At 39.1% G+C, this 21,003-nt stretch overlaps 1 protein-coding gene across 1 annotated transcript in view; it reads left to right on the top strand.

Annotated features, from left to right (window-relative positions):
• Nucleotides 1–21,003, top strand: part of cacng7a (calcium channel, voltage-dependent, gamma subunit 7a) — a 41,021-nt gene that overhangs the window by 14,217 nt on the left and 5,801 nt on the right. The window contains exons 2-5 of the mRNA XM_085395803.1: nt 2,947–3,142; nt 5,387–5,473; nt 9,105–9,245; nt 17,290–17,435. Coding sequence (XP_085251929.1) covers nt 2,947–3,142; nt 5,387–5,473; nt 9,105–9,245; nt 17,290–17,435 — 570 coding nt within the window. The remainder of the gene's footprint in view (nt 1–2,946; nt 3,143–5,386; nt 5,474–9,104; nt 9,246–17,289; nt 17,436–21,003) is intronic.

Below are 21,003 nucleotides of genomic sequence, written 5' to 3'. Positions count from 1 at the left end.
GGAGACAGGAAACATTTCTAAATTTGTCTTATGTCATTTCTAAACAGCATTATAAAGACCAGCTGCAAAATGTGTCTTTAGATATCATGGAAAGTTGACAGAGATGGCAAATCCTGTTAGACTTCCCTTATATACGTATATGATGCTATATGTATAATGTACATATATCTATATGTGTGTAATGTAAATATGTCTACCTTCTGTGTCCACTGACCCCTTCACACAGTGAACAAGGGAACACAGTGAGGTTGTGCCCTTCCTCAAACTAGCAGTTGTCTTGACTTGAACCCTCAACAAAGGAAAACAGAAGTTCCACTGAGCCCGACGCTTTTAGGCCTCCACAAAATACAGAGACCTTACCTTTGTTCCACTCCCCCACCATATTACAGGGACCTACTCAAAGTAAATCCTTCACAAAAATCTTTCACTTTGCCTTGTGAAGCGTTTTTGTGTTAGACCTGTCTTATATACATGATGCTATTTGTGTAATATATGATGTCATTGTTAGTTTGAGGAAGTGCAGAGCCCCACTGTGTTCCCTTGTTCACTGTGTGCAGGGGTTTGTAGACAGAAAGGAGAATACTGAAAATGTTCTGTGGAAAGATAAACATCAGAAGTGGATGATCATACCTGCTCTAACAGGTGTGCTCGTCTCTCTTCTCCTTCATATCACGTATTTCCATAATAAATGTCTCCTGAGAGATTATTTCATCTCCTGGATGACTGCTTCTCATTTTCTCTACATGAGGAAAAAACTGGTTTTACAAGATTTCCAAAACACAAAGACAAGAAGGAAAAAATAGGTGATTCTAATATTGATCTTATCATAAATCAGTGCTTTTTACATGTGTTGTCACTGAGGATCAGGAGCTCAAACTGTGCATACATGTGTATTTTGTAGCTGATGCCATTTTGTTTATCATGAGTAAAGACCATGGCAATTATCGAACTGCATTAACATGATTCAGCCTCAGCTTTAATTAATGGTTCCCACTGTACACTGCTGAAGGTGAACTGGACTGCAGGTGGCCTGCCAATTAGTATAAATTTATGCATGCTCGTAGCAGAGACAGTTGCATTATTTCTCTAATTTATGTCCGTGTAAAAGTAGCTCACAGCTGAAAATTGAAAGCCGGTTTTCGAGCATGTTCGCTGCCTCAGTCCTCAGCATGTTGAATGTGACCTCCATTTTGACTGGATGTATGAAGCCCTGTCGTGTTTGTGTGTACATGAGACCAGGATGTTTTTCAGCTTGTCAACAGTTGAAGTGATACATGGCAGAGGCAGCGTTTCTGCCACCTAGTGAGTGCCAACCTGCAATGCATGCGCATGCAATGCAGGAACCTGACACACCGAACACGAGAAGAAGCTGATCAGCCAGTCACAGTGTGAGCTTTGCCAAAATCATTTTGGCTACTTACTGATCCTCAGCAGCATCCAGAAGACTGAAAAACAAAACAAAACTGTGACCAGACCACAATTTTAACTATTAGTGAAAATTATTTATTATTTACCAAAGCTTTGCAGCGTCCATATTTTTTCTTTTATTTGTTAATGTTCTTTTCCATTCTTAACTGTGTATATATGCAATGAATTAACTTTGAGATATTCTGATTATTGAATGAATTAACTTTGAAGAGAACAAATTTTTGACACAGCCTTTCGTTCTCAAACAAACAGGACCTCAGTTACTGTAGGATCAAAGTCATCACTGTTCTCCCTCTCACTCGTCAAATGATATGTTTTGTTTCTCCCTTGCAGGAGATGACTTGTTAACACCTCAATAAACTTTTCTTCATTTGCTTTCTGTCATTTTTTGCTGAACTCAAAATATTTCTGAGCATAATTTGTCACATTGTTGTCTTTCCTTAACTTTTTTTCCTTTCTTGTTTTAAATTTTCAGGTCCGCTTTTCAATCTTTGCAAATTTTACAGTCTTTAAAGCATGCTACCTCCATACATACACACACACACACACATATATATATATGTGTGTATATATATATGTGTATATATATATATGTATATATATATTACAAAATCATCTTAAATATCTTAAAATTTCAGGATTGGTATACACATTGCTATTTTACTTCAACAATGTGTCTTCTTTCAGAGGGACGGACAGAAAATATCCAAAATGTACATATGTACATATAAGTGTTGGACATTTATAATAAGACAGCAACTTCTGATTTATGGAGACATACAAAAAGACATTATAGCTCTTAAAATATTTGACTTTAATATGAATTTAAAAAAGAATGTTAAACACTGGATAAAGAGGCTCAAAATTTCAAGGTCTAGTTTTGAAAATGAGGGATTTTATCACATATTTAGAGAGAAGGTGTGCATTTGTGTATTTAAGGATCCAGCTTCATAAAATGAAAAATTTGCTGAATTGCTGCTTGATATAAGCAGTTAACCTGAATGTTATACTGCCTTTCAACAAGAAAGTGGTTTATTTTTTCTTAGGTTGTCCATGCACATATTTCATAGCTGAGGTCAGTGAAACTCAAGACAGGTTGTGTGTCCTCGTCATCTCTTCTTTTCCACATTTTTTTTAACTGACACCACAGAAATCAATAGATAATGCTGTACTGTGTCAGGGCCACCACCAAGGGGGTGTCCACACCCCCAGATTTCCTGCCCCCCAGCAAGACTGTTCTTTTTGGTAATACTATTTATAAACGTGAGCACAAGAGAGAGGAAAACACCCTACAATGAGTTGAAACATTAATTCTAATTTTTTTGTGCCGCCCCACTATTTGTAGGCCCTCCCGCCCCCGATCTGTGGTATAGCTCTTTTTTTCCCCTCATTGATTAATTTGTTTAATCCAGCAAATTAATTCACTGTTTTCTCCTCCTTGTCTTCCTGCATGCTGATCCCTGCTGTATTTATCACAAGCAACACTGATCACCGTGATTTTATCTCCTTTCTCCTCAGATGAGTTCATTCAGTACGAGGGCGCTGACACTTCTTTCGTCGGTTTTTGGGGCCTGCGGTTTGCTGTTGGTGGGCGTCGCTGTGTCGACAGACTACTGGCTGCTGATGGAGGAGGGAATCGTCCTGCAGCAGAACCAGACCACTGAGGTCAAAATGGCGCTGCACTCTGGCCTCTGGAGGGTCTGCTTTGTGGCTGGTTGGTAACAGTTCCACAGTATAAAATTAATTATATTTACATAAACTCAGTTTAGTTATATTTTAAGTCAACTGGTAATTATAAAGATAATTTGATGCCATTAATTTCAGTTGTTTATACATTTATTCTGCTATCCCACAGCAAAGTTCTTTTTTTGCCATGAATATACTTATTCTTCAAAAATCAGACACATTATTAAACAAAACAATTTGTATAGATGTGCATGTACAGCAGGCTACCCATTTTTTAATAGTCCTGCTCGCCTTCTTTCATATTTATTTTATTGCATATTTATTTTATTTGTCAAAGTGTGGCTTTTGATCGGCGTTTCAAGGATAAAATGCTAATGTCTGGTTTGAAATATACACACAACAGTGAAAAACATATGGCAGCAATTCATGAAACGTGCAACCCAAAGGGAGAGCCTTATCTTTGCCATTCAGTCTAAGGCTCGCAGCTGGTACAGTTAAAGTTCACCTCGTCTGAGGGACTAACATTATTGAATTTTCTCTCTTAATCCACTCTTTTTGCAAAAAAAAAATCTGTCTTAAAATAAACGCTGAGCACTGCATCTGTTCCACACTGCTTCCATAGACGGTTATGAATCGAAGTGAAACAGTTAAAATATATTGATTTCATGTTGCACAATGTTTACAATGAATTAACTTTTTTCTTGGCACACTGGTTCAAAAAAATGTTGCTCTGTCACATTTGTTGTGTTCAAGGCTTAAACAATGCATGACAGCTGCTAATGAAAACAGCATTAGCAGCCGTGCACAGGGTAACCTTCATGTGCAACAAGGACCCGTGTCCTGACTGACTGCAGAAGAACAGAAACTGAGTTAGACTACCTTTATCCCTTTCTCTCCAGACAAATGCTGGTACCCAATGTGGAGCATCAAAAAAAGAGGGCAGGAGAATAAATACACGTATATGTGTGTTGACTCAGCAGGGATAAAAGCTGAGGATCGTTATTTGATGCCAGAAAGCCGTGACACATTTTCCAGACATCTTTACCATAAATTGATGCAAAAATGTTCATTAAAAAATTCACCATAATGCAGGAACTTCTCTGGTAGATACTGAGACCCACCACACGGTCAGTGGCTTCTAAGTTGGAGCCAATGACATCAGTGGCTTCACTGTGAGGTGCTGCAGCCCACAGATTTTTCCATTACAAAAATTACCCCCAGATAAGCTGTATAATACTCAGTCAGGAACAGAAGTATTAGAGACATTTTGAGTGCCCTGAGTGTCCTGAAACATCACAAATATTTAACTTGGGCATATTATGGGCATTAAACTCGTAAATAAGATCCAAACATGACATCAGCTGTTGGATGATGCCTAGCTAAAGACTATGCCCAAATCTAACTTCTTAAAATAGGTACAATATTTATTATGATTGGGAGAAAAAGTCACCTGTGGCAGAATTTGGCTTTGTTAGATAATTGTTTTTGAACCGAATGATAAAAAAAGGTATTTTCACTCGTACACGCAAACAAACACCAGCAGGCAGGACACCGAAACACAAATAGCTGTCCTTATTGCAGTAGCTGTCTCTGTCTTTCGGGTCATGATGGTGTTGCTCTGGGGAGGTGGCCATGTTTGTGTTTCCCTGTTGTCTGACGCCTGGTACAAAAGGTCAGAGGAGGGAAAACGCCAGTGGCATTTGGAAGAGAGTGTGTGGGTGAGAGAGGGAGGGGAGCTATCACATTTGTCTGCAGATTTGTGCATCGTTTTCTGTTATGTTTTTGTATACATACAGATGTCAGGTTTGCGTGTTGTGTATTGCATGTGTGTGTCTGTGGCTACAGTTTGAGGTTAATCGTTGTGTCTGCATTCAGCTCCTCTCCCTCTCTGCTCAGACCTTGTTTTCTCCCGAACCTCCTGACCTCCATCTGTCTCTGCCTCTAATTCACTTTTTCTCTCCTTTCCATTCTCTGCCTCCCTGTTTCTGTTTTTTTAAACTCATTTCTTTTGAGATGCCTCGCTTCTCTTTCACCTCTCATTTTATTTGTCCTTTCTAAATCTCTTTGTCTCCACTGTCGCTCTGTCTCAGTCTGGCTGTCTGCCCTTTCTCTGGGTTTTTATAACCTCTTTGTTTGTTTATACTGGTTTTATTTCTGCATGCGCATAATCCCCCGACTGTTTGCCACCCAAACAAGTCCAACCGTGCTACCCGCTTGTGGCTTTCCTTTTTCTCGTCTTTCTTTCTTTTTCACTTTTTTCTTTCCCCCCCAGGGTCCGAGAAGGGCAGATGTGTGGCATCGGAATATTTCACAGAGCCAGAGATAGAGATCACGACAGAAAACACAGCCAACATACTCAGTAAGTCACTTTCATACACACACAGACTCTTATATTTATTTGAAATTTCAAAGTTTCTACCTTCTTTTAAATCTGCAACTAGAGAAATAGTCTCTCGTAGGAAGACAGACCAGACTCACCAACATTTCTGTCTTTACATCTGTTTCACATCAGTCTATTATTACAGTTGTTTGCTGATTTGTCTTCTCAGTGCTAAATAGAGCTGTGACTCTATGAGTCACTCAACAACAGACACACAAAATACATGCATACATATCTTTTGTTGACTTAAATATTCCTTACACGTGGTTTTTGTGATGCCTTGTGTGGGTCTGTAACATAAGAACAAAGGAAAGAGGAGAGCGTTGCATGGCTCTGATGACTGATCTGACAGGTGCTCTCTGGTGGTTCAGGTAGAAATAAAAAAAAAAACACTTGTTACTGGAAGATATTATGTGGGGCAATTATGAAAATGTCTTTGATTAAACAGAATAGTTAATTACCATTAAAACATTAAAACACTTCTCCTAAAGACAGAACACCTATTTGTGCAACATATGGAGTATATATGTCTGGAAGAAAATGTTTATACATGTGATATACAGATCAGAAGGTCAGAAGTTGTTTCTAAAGGCTTACATGTTGCTTACAGTTCAGGGTATATGTGAAGTTTAATACTGGACAGTGGAATTTCTTTCATCAGAGTTAAAACACTGTACAAATGGTAAACATAAAAATGACAAACATTTAACAATTTAACTCTAACAAATACAGTTTTTTGTTTTATGTGTTTGGTTTTGCTACATTAGATCATTGCATGTCTCCACCACTGCACCACTTTCAAGAGATTTATATAACAATAATATTACAATTTATTCATGTCACATTTCAAATGTTGGTTACAAAGTGCTTTACAAAACGCAAAAGAGTTGATACCCGGGGTGACAACCCCACGATGTGTTTAATAAACAGAGTTAAAACAGCAACAACAAATACAAATGTTAAAATAGAAAAGTTAAATAAACACTGAATAATACAACAATAAATAAATTAATAAATTACTTAATATAAATTATTTATAGTAAAAGAGATTTCTAATGTCAATGGATGTTTTTTTCCTGGTTAAATACGATTAAAACAGAGCCAGGGCAATGACCAGCTTCTCTGCCAGGTCACTTCGACTTTGGGTTTCAGTCATTACGCAGGACTATACACAGAACTGTGGGACCATTTTGGAGAGGAGGTGAGGTTAGCACACTCCCTGTCTGGATAAAGACATCAAAACTTGATGGTTTCAAACAGAAAGTGCCTTCTTTAATGAGCTGATGGAACAGTTAGACCAGTCTGACCTGAGAAACAAAGGCAGTGGCTCAAGTCGTGAGGCCTGAGTAAAACTGTAATGGATGCAGAAGGGAGGCCATGTAAATGTAACTAATATCAATTTGATATCAAATGTGTATAGCCAGTGTGGCCTTGTAAAAATGGGATGTGGGATGCAATGTGGTCCTGTCTCTTTGAATTTGTTAAAACTCTGGCAGCTGAATTTTCAACAAGCTGGAGGCAGGAAATGGTATTTTAACTCAGGCTTGTGTACAGAGTATTACAATAGTCCAAAAGTAATGAGAGTATTAAAAATGAATAAATTTTACACGATTTCTTAGTTGGAGGAACCATGGCTGTCCTACATTACTGGTGTATAGGTGTAACCTGTGTTAGCTCTGTATCTAAGATCACCCAAATACTGAAAATTCACATTTCACTCATGATTTTTCTTCTACTCTCAGACATAACATGCACAGCTTTCAGGTTTGGCTTATAAGTTTTCTCTTCCTTCAAATATCTGTTCCATGTAGGTTACTGATGTCTAAGAAATGGAAGCATCTGGTGCAAGATCTAATGAAAACAGTCTAGTCCATTTCAGCAGAAAGAAGATTGGTGCACTCTTTAGTTTATGTTTGGTGGCACAGCTGAGCATTAGGCTGTGGACAAACTGCACTGATTCAGATGCCACTGATGAGCAAGTGCCAAACCATTTCCTCGTGTGCTAACAAATGCTCCAGGCATGTCTGCATGTTTGCTAACATGATTTTTGTTAACTCAAACTTTTTGTAGGAATTCATAAATTAAGCCAATTATGCCAGATTTGTTTTAAAATCAAATGTTGCTAACCAAATAACCTATGAAGCAACATTTTTATTTGAAAAAAAAAAAGATAAACTATTTCAGAGTTCACCATTTCTTTTTTTCCTTTTGTCTTTGAGCTGTTTTAATGATTCAAGATGTTGACACTATGAACTAGCCCTCTGCATTTTGCTCTTTGAAGTAAAGCACACACTCAGTGTTGTTAAAGACACCAGGGGGAAGACGTGTGCGCCGCTTAATGCTAGATAAATGTCCTCAGGTACATGCACAAGTCATAACACTGCAGCAGCTCCGTCGGAGAGGTTACTGAATAAATCATAGACCTTACTCAACGTAACACTGAGCGAGCTCCAGCAGACTTCTGGTTCCTATGCTTACTTGAAGATTTCTGACAACACAAAAAGACAAAGTGTTATCTTAACTGTTCAGTACAGTAGAAGTAATTCTTGTTCTTGTAAATAAAAGGGGATACACAGTCTCATCCTAATGAACTGACTCTCCTATGTTGTGTCGGTTGTGTCTCCAGTAGGTATCGGTCTTAATACCCCTCACTGCATTGCATTGCATTGCATACATAATGTTGTTCAGCTTGTGTTTAGTTGTTTTGTCCTTGAGATTAACTAGTTTTGGCCTGGCTCTGCTCAACCGGGATGTTGTGCATGAGAAAAATTCTTTGCACGTCTTTACTTCACACCTTCATTCATGTGACCCTTGGTGACTCACGTGGTGACGTCGTGTGTAGACATCTCTCAGGACCACCTGCAAGGTGACAACGCCACAATGAGTTTAGTACCTGGAACTCGCCATCAGTTTTTAGAACTGGCAAAGCTTTTCATATGAGAGGTGACACAACTTCATGATCGTAAAAGAAGGTCCATTTGCCTCCAACTTACGAGTACCGTGAAGTAGATGACTAAGAACTTACACAGACCAACCACAATAAAGCTGAGGCTATATAAAATAAAAGGCAATTGGAAATAATATTACATACAACAACCAGTATGATGTTAAATGTAGTTATCTGGCTCTTAATGGTTTGATAGTTTTATGGTGAAATGGTGTGCTACAGTATGCTACACCTGTGTGGTTACAGTGGTCATTGGGGCAGATTTTCCACTTTTCCCACGACTAAAGAAAACACAGACTTTGTAAAAAAATATATAGATGTAACAACATGATAAACCTTAAATCATTTAAAATACACAAAACAACCCAAACACAAAGTCACAACGTTGTTATTATGTGCAGCAACATGGCATTAGACATTTTTGGGCTTTAGAGAAATATTCTGCACATTATGAAAAAAATCCACTTTATCGACTTCATGTGTCGTAGTTAATTTGCTCGAAGCTTTATTTTTAATTCAGGAAATAATTTGGTAACATTTTAAATTATTCTTGATTAATGTGACCATTTCTGAAGGCTTAAACTTTTATGAGTTTGAAGTTTTCCTCATTTTTATTCGTATCACACACTCATTCTACTAATCCTCCTTCCTTTTTTTCTTCAGAAATGGTCCGGACCGCCACTCCCTTCCCCATGGTCTCCCTGCTCTTTGTCTTCACCGCCTTTGTAATCAGCAATATCGGGCACATTCGGCCGCAGCGCACCATCCTCGCCTTCGTTTCTGGTATATTCTTCATTCTGTCAGGTAAAGTTAATCTGAACCGAAAGTGTGAGTGGGATAAATAAAATATCCTCAGCCTGTGCACACTAACTGTTGTTTACTCATGGAAACAATCAAAACCTCACAGAACTCATGGAACAACTGCACACAACTACACTTGTCTTGTCACAGTTTGTTTCCTGATTTTCCAATTATTCTGCTGTTTTTTTTCGGTCATTGCAGAGCTGCCTCGGAGACAAACATAAGCGCACAGCTGTCGTAAAATCTGTGGACGGAGGGTCTGCAGAGAGAAAACACATTCTCTGGTTATACAAGAAACACAAAATCAAATGTTCTCATTGTATTGATGCCAAAAAATAAAAGTGAGCTCCATCAAATTAATGGAACATATGCACATCCTGAGGACATTTCAGCCGCCAGGCACTCTCAGGGGTTTATGATCAGGTGATTAAATCCAACTGTGAACTCTCATCAACTGCTTGCAGGTCAGTCTATCCTTGCCTCGCTTTAAATTGCAGGCTTTACAGTCCGTGATGGTGGAAGATTTAAAGCTCATCGCAGTGCTACAGATAAAAAGGCTTTAGCAAAAGCTTTGTAGTCTATTAGGGATTATAGTGGTTGAGGTTATAGTTTCTATAATAGCATTTTTAACTTATTGTCCTTAGAGTTAGTTGGATTGTAGTTAGAAATCTCTTCTCTTTCTTGTTGTGCTGTAGCATAACAGTTGTGAACACCTAAGCCTTGAAGGTGTCAAACTCCTCTTTCACCTGTCTGCTTAGATAAGATGTTAAATAGCAACCAGGCAGCAGAAGAGAAGTGCACTTGTTAAAAGTCAACATTCCTAAAGGTTAATAAAAGAGACGGTTCGGTGGATGAAGATTCACTCTGCAGCTCTTCTAAGCGTTTCCCAGCTGACAGCTTGTCAGGCCATACCTTGTTCTTGCTGCTGGCTGAACAGTGAATGGGGCTTAATTCCAAATAATTGCTCTCCGCTGGAGGAGCTACAGGGCAGCAGTGATTTGAGGTCTTGCTGTGGGCTTTTGGTAAAAACTTTCAACATAAGTCAAGCCATCTGGAAAGTAGCTTTAGTACATTTTGACGTTTCAATCAGAAATTCAGTAATGAGAAGGTTGGTTTTATTCGGGATGACACATTTGGGGTCTGAGCCAAAACTCTCCCATTATCTCACTGCAGTAAGTGGACTGGACATCAACTTCCAGTCGAATTCTATCCCAGTGGAAAGTTACTAGGTGTAACTGTTTTGTGTGGTTGATCACGCTTGGTGACCCGCATGGTGCTTTTAAAAAACGAGATTTACTTTATCTGTAACACTCACCCAAATTATATTATGCGGCTTAAAGCGTGCAGACAACCCTGACTAGATATATTTGGCCCGGAGGCATTTATCATGGGCTCATCTCCAGCAAAACATAGAGTTTTAAACAGCAGTGTGTCTCCAACATTTTTGAATGTATTTCAACATGACAGTGCCTTTTTATCATGCTGCCAAAGAAGAGGTTTTCCCTATTTTTGTGCAGAGGAACCTGCACAAAGACCCGACTTCAAGCTCATCTTCCTTTGGGATGTTAACTGCGAGCCAGGTCCCTTTACCTCTTGTCAGTACTGGAGCTCACTAATGTCTCTTTCAACTAAAGTGGAGCAAATCCTTGCAGCCAACCAAAGAGAAATTGTCATAGTGACAACTTAATGTCCACAGCTTTGGAGAGACTGGTTCACCAATGGAAATGGATTCAGTGGTAGTTGTTTACATATCTTTCTAAGGTGGTAACATACTTTATACCCAGAGACTGTATTGTGCTGCAGCAGCATCAATGAAAATGGGTTATGAAAGAGATTTGTCTTTGGACTCTTTGACCATGTTTTATTTTACTGGCTCAACAGCACCTAAAAACCCAATTCAGCAATAATAGGTAATAATCCCTCTTTGTTGACTCAGGTTTGTTGCTTCAGTCTCTGTGCACAGAAACGCACATTAAATGTGTTGTTTCACTTCTTTAAAAAAAACCAAAAGGAGCGACTGCCTGCTTCAGTCAGACGTTATCAGAGGCGATAGCAGGCAAAAGTCAAGACAGATACTGCAAAATAGCCAAGAGAGCATCTGTCAGAAAACTGTGAAATAAAAGGAGCATATGCACTCGGTGCACTCTCAGTGCTGCTGTTTATGTCTAATGTGACAGCTGCACATTAGAGCCCTGCAAATGTAAAATTGGTACATTAAACATCTGTGCATTCAGTTCAGATGCTGTCCCGCAGCCGGATAAGGGAGTTTTGGAAAGCACACTAGTGTTTGTTCCAGCAGACTTGTAAATTCCTGTGACTGACACATTTTCCTTTGTGATTTTAGTTTTCCTTTACCAGTTAATCTATATCTCACTTAGAGCATCTTGTAAAAGACTGAGTGAGAATGTGACATTGATTTTAAATTTGCTGTAAACTCGTAAAATACTGCAGACCAAGTTATTTGCTTGTATGGTGACCTAAAGAGTAATGACAGTAAAAATAAAACCACCTTTGTTAGACTAAAATCTCACTTTAACATGCACATGCAAGTACAGCTATGAATATCTGTAAATGATTTACACTGATCAGTGGTCAGTATTCCTAATGTGTTAAAACAAACCACTGAGAAAACAGGTAGGAGTAAAAATTCAATCTATTAAAAACAAATGTGGATCAACAGTATGAAAAACAGAACTGCTTTGTACGAGGGTCCAGCAGGATTTTGTTTTAATGAGCTTAGTGTCTCAGTTGTGCTTTAAGAGTCAGTGCAGCCAACAAGGTGACATCACATCACCTCCTCGTGTCGCTGCAGGAAGGCCGTTTTTGCTCAGTTTCCTCGGATGGTCCATTAGTTGCTGAGATTTCGTTTTGCTTGAAGTCACTCTCTCTCTTACTATGAGCCGATAAGATGACATCACCTTCCTGTTTCTCTTTCCTTTTTTATTATTTCGTGCATGAGGGAGCTTTACCTCGCAGATGCCAGCTTAGCATGGTGGAGTGCTGACTGGACACATGATGTCATAGGAATGTCGCCAAGCCAAGGAGAAACACATTTATGCATCGACACGAGTCAAACACACAAATCTGTGCATGAAACACATATTACCAAACACGAAATATGTGTACGCACACATGATAGAATTTGCATTAATACGCATTGTTTTTGCTGTTTTTTTATATATATATGTTTTCATTATTTTCCCTTTTATAAATATATATCATGTGTTATCACCCAGTGTGTCCGTGGGTGAGCACAGTGGACACCCAAGTCTGTGAATGTGATAACTTGGTGACATAGGATTTTCAAATTCACCCCATAGGTGCATTTACTAAAAACGTCTGATGAGTTCAAGTTCCCGTGACCTTGACCTTTATTTAGGTCAATAAAGGAGGGCATGCTTTAGGGTCGCCTTGTGATCGATGAGTGATGGCCAGATGAGTTTGTATATCTTTGGATTTTCAGCCCTTTTCATGTTTGTCGCTGATCGCATCTTGTTTCTAAAAGCTAAGTGAAAATAAAGTAAATCTTCAAACAATAAGGCTTCATAAAATAATGGGTGTTGTGACACCTCTATTTTATATAAACTACACCTGCATGCATGTCGTCTGTCAACGCATCTCGTAACTACCTTCGGTCTTCTTCTATTCTAACTCGCTTTTCCACATCCTTCTCCCAGTATACCCAGTATCTGTCCTCTCCATGTGTCCAAGCTAATTAAACAACACCTCTCTTGCAGCTGATGAGTCCAACCAGAGTTGTCTTAATCCTTTCTGTCCTTGTCACTCCCAACTCAGGATCTGTAGCTGCCTCTAGTTCTGCGTCTATCTTTTCCTCAGCTGCACATTTCCAAGCCGTAACTGGTCTCATGACCATCTCGTCGATGCCACATTTCATTAAGACTGAAACTCTATAATTATGTGGTCTTTAAATGGGAATTTGAAGTGTACTAATGAAAAAAAGGTCTATTAAGAGCATCTGAAAGAGGATCAGTTTTTATATTTTTTATTCTGTTTTTTAGTTTTATGTTTGTTTGTTTGGAAAACAGACTCTCAGAATAAACCCTGACAGCCTCTTTTCACCTTTGCTGACGTTCTGTGGCTTAAAAAAAAGAAAAATCAACAACAATTGTTGGGCTTCTTTTGAGAAGTAGAAGATTTCTGTCCTGTTGTTCACGGCTGAAAGCGTTAGGTGAGAAATCGATGGCTGATGATTGCCAGTTTCACTTCTGAACAGCAAATTGACGACACTTAAGCTCACTTCTATTGTGCGCTGTTCTCTTGTTGTTTGCCATAAAAGAGCACGCTCCACATATCAGTGAGAATGACATCACGCGGTTGCAGAAAATCAGCATGTGTGTATTTGTCTTGTGAAAACTTGCCATCAGTCACAAAGCAGCCTGAGGTTATAACATGGTGACTGTGTACCAGCTGTTTCCTCTGTTTTCTCCTGTCTGTCCTTCCTCCAGTAATTTTCTCCCCTCTCTGCTGTTTCTCCACCTCCTCTCCAATGAATGTGTGTGTGCTCATTCATGTGTGTTCATGGGTCCTAGCACCACATGTCTGGGAGGCTTTTACTGAGATGTGCATTCTGTTCACAACACTGCCATCTGATGGCCAAATGAAGGAAATACAGTGTTCAGACTAATGTCCTTCGTTTTCCACTAATAGAGCGGTTTGACGTTGAACTTAAAAATATCACAATATAGATCAGTACTCACCAAAGTCTTGTTGCCTGTAAATACAGTATATGATAACAATTTTCTTTTTGATATGTACTGACTTTTCTGTAGGTGGGATGCTTTCAACACCCAGTCAGTCATTTTTTGTTTAGTCTGAATCATGCACCCTGTTGTCTTTTGTTGGATTTTTCTTGTCAACTTTTATCTTTTCTTGAAATTGAAAGGTCAATTACTATTTTGTATCCTAGATATTAGTCTGTTACACAAAGAAAAAGTATCTAGTGAACATGTATTTTCAGTCAGGAGTAGTGTGTGACCAGCACTGGTTGCATCTATTGCTTGATAAATATATCTGTGGCGGAGGTGTGGTCCCTGGCTCAGCTGCAGGGGAGGAGTGAGGCAGTGCCAAGGAGGCTGGAGGGACAGGTGTCGGGGATTTCACTAACGAGGCTTCTCCCTTTACATAGTGAAGCTGGAGAGCTGGAGGAAGTTGTGTGTGTGAGACCAGCTGAAAAGCTAAAGTGGGTGTTGAACCTGTCATGTATTTTTCAAGCATTTTTATGCGATTTGCAATAAACACTCCTCAAATTGTTGCAGTCTGTTGGGTCAATCGCTACAATGTCCCTAAATAATATTGTCTTCACTGTAAGCTGTGTCAATCATCAACATAGGGGAAAACAATGATAGGATAATTCATGACATCATGTTGTGCAGCTGTGTCCGACATGCATTTACATTTTTAAGGAGGAGCACAGCAGATCTGCTGAGCTACAGAGTCTCTGTGACATGTCAGTGTAGCAGCCTAAATATGGCTTAACACATTTTTGGAAGCTCCATGTAGGCTACGTTTATATATTTATTTATTTATTTCAGTGTTATGTAGCACAGTCAATGAGATGAATCCGCCGGTGACACTTTTAGAGAAAATGAGCTGTAAGGTGATTTTAAGTGGAAGCATCTGCATCATTTGCTGTGTTTGGAATGAGAGGGTTTCACTGTTGAAGGATTTTGCAGGTCAGTTGCTGTGGTTAGTCTGTCGACAGGGGAGGAACTGACGCACTCCTAATGAGGCTTCGCTTCTCCCATACGAAGTGTGTTTGTGGGATTGTGTTCTTGTTTATCTCTGTTTGCCACAGCACAGCTTGTTTCTCAGCCTATTTACAGTACAAGCAGGACACATTATCATTAGCTATTCCAGCTACAAAGTGCACACATGCACACAAATACACACACGCACAAACAAGAAGAAAGGCCCATTCAGATGGGATTAGTATTTCAGGGTAACCGGGGAATGCAGCATTAGCCTCGCCCCTCCTGATTTACTGGTTATTTGTAGTTTGGAGGTTTGTTAAACATTTATGAAGGATAGAGAACTAAATGTCATAAGCTGCTTGTTTCTTTCTTTTTGCTCTTGTATTTAACATGAAACTGTTTTGACTCAAAAATGATACACTTTGCACATTTAGATGAGTATATAGTGGTGTCTTATAGTATATTATGCCCTGTCCAAAACATTGGTATGTACAGTTGTTTGTCTTACTGTGTTTACAGTGACAGTCCATTATTTTAATTGTCAGAATAAACTCATCTTAACCTCTTGGCTACACTAATTTCCAGGAGCCCTAAAAGGTGACAGTAAAGGTCACAGAGGAGCTGTTATCATTTTTGAGTCATTGTGGTCACGTTTTATTACAAAAAACAGAAGTATGTGTTTTAGATATGTTATTTAATCCATTTATACTTTTAATTCCTAACTATTCTCCACAGTGGAGATGAGCTAATGAATCCACTGTAGGACCATGACTGCTTCAAAAACTGTGTGTAAAATGAACTAATACTAGAATGCAATGATTTGCAAATACATTGAACCCCATATTTAATTGAAAAGAGAAACTTAAAATGTATAAACAATCCTATGGCATCTACACATGTTGAGTACATCACACCCTGTGTCTCAAACAGAGGCTATCTAAACTTTAACCTCCTAGGACCTGGCGTCCACATATGTGGACATCACATTTTGGGTTATTTAGACCAAAATACTCAATTTTGCTCTACAAGGGCCTGATATCCACTTACGAGGACATTATACTGCTACTGTTCTATCAAAATTTTAAACGAATATCCTCATATGTGGCTCTGACTTTTCATAAAAAGAAAAATAAGGTAAAAAAAATCTGGTAATTCTTTATTTTTACATTCATGCCCAAATATCAAAGAGAAATTAAAACTGCATGCTGTGGAAGAGTTCGGGTCCTAGGAGGTTAAAGACTAACAGTAGATAGTGTCATGGCACTGGCTCTGTAAATTCTGGTTTCAGTTATAATTCTTTGATGTCGTATGCTTCATGGTTCTGTGTCCTTGCCTCCCCTGTGTCCACATTTCATATGTAGTCTGTCATGTCTTGTTTCCTGTTTTCTTTTCACAGTCTCACATCCTGTGTTTCACAACTGTATTCAGTTTTGCTTCCTCCCTGTCTCATTTTGTCTGATTACTTCCAGCTGTGTTTCCCTCCTGTTTCCCATCCCCTCGTTATCCTCTGTGTATTTAGTCCTCTGTCTTCCTCTGCCAGTTGTTGCGTTGTCCCACATTGCTGTGCGTCCTTCTTGTGGTCCTTGGGCTCCCTGGTGTTCATAGTTAGCGTCTAGTTTGTCTGTTTATTGTTTCCTAGCTTCCACGTCCTTTGGTTCCAGTTTAGATTACGTTTTCTTAGTTTGTATTTTTTTTTTTAGTTTTTCTACAGTGCAATAAATCTGCCTCTCTTACTTAATCCCTTTGAGTTTCGAGTCCTGCTTATCTACAACTATCTACAGCTAGGTGTTCCGTGTGATCTTAAAGGTGTTTGGGTCAAGTTTTCCTGTTCCGTACTCTGCTGTTTGTTTATGAAAGCAGATATAAGCTATATATTAGAAAACCAAATAAAACCTTAACGCTGTCAAATAATAATCCATGTTTTTGAGATTAAGTTTTTGAAAAATAAAACACCTTCTGTGTTTCCTAAAGGGTCTGCACAGTACCAGCATCTAACTGCAGCCTACTCAAATGTGATGACAAGCAGACTGCAAACAAAAACCAGAAAGCTTTTTGTAACTTAAATCATGTCCCTTTCATTCGACTTCTGCATATTCATGTGCAGATATGTGTTTATAGAGGTTACCAGCCTGCAGGAATACCCTGTTCCCAAGGGAGTTCCAGTGCCTGCTCTGGGGAAAGCAGATGGCTCAGAATAACATCCAACACTTGACTCATCTTCTGATGTTATATTTTACTTATGCAAGGAGACGTGGATACGCTATATTATCATACAGCGGGACCATCTATCTTTCTCACTGTGTGATTACCATATGTGTGTATTTGTGCTCTTGCAGGTCTTAGTCTGGTGGTGGGTCTGGTTTTGTACATCTCCAGTATTAACGATGAGGTGATGAACCGACCTCGAGAGCCTGAGCAGTTCTTCCACTATCACTACGGCTGGTCCTTTGCCTTTGCCGCCTCCTCCTTCCTCCTCAAAGAGGTGATTGAAGCACGCTAATACGCACCACCACACGCATTCTCAAAGAGTTAATCAAGCACGAACACGCACAGCTGCTGCACACAGACAAACACGTGAGTGATCGCATGCTGAACGGAAAACTCACACACTGCAGATGTGCTCAGGCACAGTGAGAAGTTCCCAGTGACACAAAAATGTGCTGCTGCTCAACATTTATAAGCCTTAATGTTCATGCAGAGATTGTTTGGAATCTTGCTTGGATGTCGACCATGCTGTCTAAACATGTGCACACACAGTCGCACACACACATGCATGCACGCTTGCTGAAAATGCAGACTTATTCAGCTAAACACACACAGATTTAAAAAGTGCCTGCGTAGGAGCCCGTCATCTTGCCCGCATCAATATTCATAAATGTTAATAGCTTGAATACTTGAGGGCAGCAGCTCTGCATCCAAATATTCCTCACTGGGAGAAAGAGGGTGCTCCACTCCTCCTTCATCCTTCATTCCTTCCATTTCATCTCTGTCCCTTTTGTCTTTCTCCTTTCCCTTTTCCTGCTGTCTCTTCTCTGCCTAACTCAAGTCTTTTCTCTCTTTATATGTCCTCTACTTTTATCTTGTCTCTTTCTCTCTCCTTTTATCTTCAGTTCTTTAATCCTCTGTTGTCCCCTCCTTCTTCTTCTTCTTATCTCCTCTGCTGTCCTCTTGCATGGTGTGGCTTAACTTCATCTTTTGCTCTCTTCTTTGCTCTCTTCTCTCTTACTTCATACTTCTTCCCTTCCCACTTCTTTTTTTCACCATCGTTTCTTTGATCTTAGTCCTCCCTCTTCAGTTATCTTTCAGTCTATAATCCTGTTTTCTTCTCCTCCAGTCTTCGCTTAAATCTTTGACTCATGTTTTCTTGCTTAGCTTTTGCTTTGATTCTCCTGTTAATTTTTTTTTAATTCACGTCCCATCTTTATTTTTGTCCTCCATTTCCTCTAAATTTTTCTTATTCATTCCAATTTTTATCCTTTCTTCTATCCTCCCATCTTGTTTCCCATCTTTCGTGCCCATAAAGTGGCTGTCATCTGTCTTTATCGCGTCTTCACCTGCTGTAATCACATGCTCCTCCTAATCTTCTATTAGTCTTGCCCCTCTTTTCCTATTTAATCCTCTTTTCGCTCATTTACCTGTCGTCTTTCCATTCCTTTGACATGGGTTTATCCGTCTTAGCATCTTTACTCATGCATGTGTCACTCAGGCATCCTCTTCTTTTTTTTTTTTTTCTTTTTTTTCTTTTCTAATCATCCGTTCACTCGCTTCCCCCTTTTTTTTCTTTTTTTTTTTTTACATGTTTTATCACTTCATTCCTTCATCTTACTTCCTCTCCTTTTATTTATTTTCTTTAACTCTGCCCTCTTTCCATACCTTATCTTCTCTTTTCTTCCCCAGTCTTCTTCTAACCTGCGCTGGAATAGCAAAGAACATTTAACTACACAATTTTTCTGTCACACACACACACACACACACACACACACACACACACACACACACACACACACACACACACACACACACACACACACACGTTCATCAGCATTCAGGTTTCAGGGTTGTTGTAGCGATGATGTTGTGGATGAATAGTGAATGAGCTGTGAATGCTCAGCGGATGCCCGGGTGAAAACATGAATACATTTTTGATAATGGCTCATTCCGCTGAGGAGCACCGAGCCTTTTTGTCAACTCTCTGCAAAATTAGTACGGATTTATTTCATCCCCCCACCCTCCTCCTTATGGTGTGTTGCACTTTAGGGAGGATGATGCTGATTCTTGTGTTTAGTAAATCTTTAAGCGTATGGGAATTTTCTGGGAACTCTGCATTGTTCTCTTTGGCTCCCTTAGGCAATGCAGATGTTGTCGTGTCATGGATGGAGAGAGAGAGGAGCCTGTTCCCGCTTCATCTAATTTATGGGTTTTTTTGGCAGACATTGTCAATGCATCAGCGTCACTTGCATTGCTGTCTATCCTAAACTATATTACTAGAGCTGTTTTGAATATGGCCAGTTAGATCTGAAATTCTATAGCCAGTAGGTATGTTTTGGATTATACATGTGATTTCAATCATTTAACATTTTTTTAGAAGCTAACTACTTCCACTATAAGAAAGATAGCAATAATATATATGCAATATTTCCAAAAGTATTTGCTCGTCTGCCTTCACCTGCATGTGAACTTGAGTGACATCCCATTCTTAATCTATAGATTCTATAGCTACAAAGGATGTGATGTCGACACACCCTTTGCAGCTATAACAGCTTCAAATCCTTTGGGGATTTTTGAAAGTTCTTTCAGAAGTGCCTTTGTGAGCTCAGACACTGATGTTGGAGATAAAGGTCTGGCTTGGTCTCTGCTCTAATTCATCCCAAAGGTGTTCTGTTGGGTTGAGGTCAGGACTCTGTGCAAGGCTCTCGATGTGAGATACTCATCATGTTGGTGTTATTCCTGGATCTACAAAACGTTGATTGATCTGTTTCTTTAAAGATTTTTCATGAAAGGACATCGGCAAGTTATTGTCCAAGTTGCAAAGCTATGACATCATAATTATGTGATTTGTCAGATGCAATGTTGATCCTAGAAAAACATCAACACAATGATATCAGATAGACCGTGCAAGCCAATCAAGTTCTTCCACACCAAACTCAATCATCTATGTCTGCAAGGTCCTTCCTCTGTGCAGTGGCAGGACTGATGCATGTTGGGACTGCATAATGATTACCGTTTCTTCCTTTTGAATGAAGGTTTATAGTCCCAAAGCATAGCTTCTATATCTTACTATAGATGATAGGGAAGAAGTCTACCTGCAACTAAACTTGAGCTGTGATTACAAATATTAGCCATAAGGAAAAGCTACTAAATTACAGCAGGCGGTGCTGGACCAAGGCCAGGAAGATCGTGAAGGACCTCAGCCATCCCAACAACAGACTGTTCTCTCTGTTGAGGTCAGGAAAGCGATTCCGCTCCCTGAAGACCAACACAGAGAGACTGAGGAGGAGCAGGCGATACGGTCTCTCAATCACACCACCACACAGTACTGACCCACACATACAGTTCTTACACACACACTGGACTTTCTGGACTTTGGTTTTGCACAACACTGGTCACTATATTCTTCATTTCCGGTTAATACTTGTACAGCTGCTGTTATTGTGTATATATTTATTTAGATTTAGATTTCTTCATACATTCTTATATAGTTCTATATTGTGTATTGTGTATTTTGTTGTACAGTTATTTTATTTTCAACTTTAATTTATATATTTATCTTTATCTTATTCTTCCCAGTTAAATTTACCCTTCATTCTAATTTGTGTTGTACAGTTATTTCATTTTTAACCTTAATTTATATTCTATTCCTTCCTAGTTAAATTTACCCTTTTTAATTTTTCATATTTATTTCCTATCTTATTCATAGCCTTTTCCTTTTTTTGTTTTCTTTAGGTCACGAGCAGTTGTCCAAGCATTTCACTACATATCGTACTGTGTATGACTGTGTACGTGACAAATAAAATTTGAATTTGAATTTGAATTGTTCTTCTCCTTTAAGG

Source organism: Rhamphochromis longiceps, linkage group LG22 (assembly GCF_057381845.1).
Source record: "Rhamphochromis longiceps isolate RC_006_pf linkage group LG22, R_longiceps_female_GT1.1, whole genome shotgun sequence".
Taxonomy (NCBI): domain Eukaryota; kingdom Metazoa; phylum Chordata; class Actinopteri; order Cichliformes; family Cichlidae; genus Rhamphochromis; species Rhamphochromis longiceps.
This window is presented reverse-complemented; position numbering and strand designations above follow the sequence as displayed.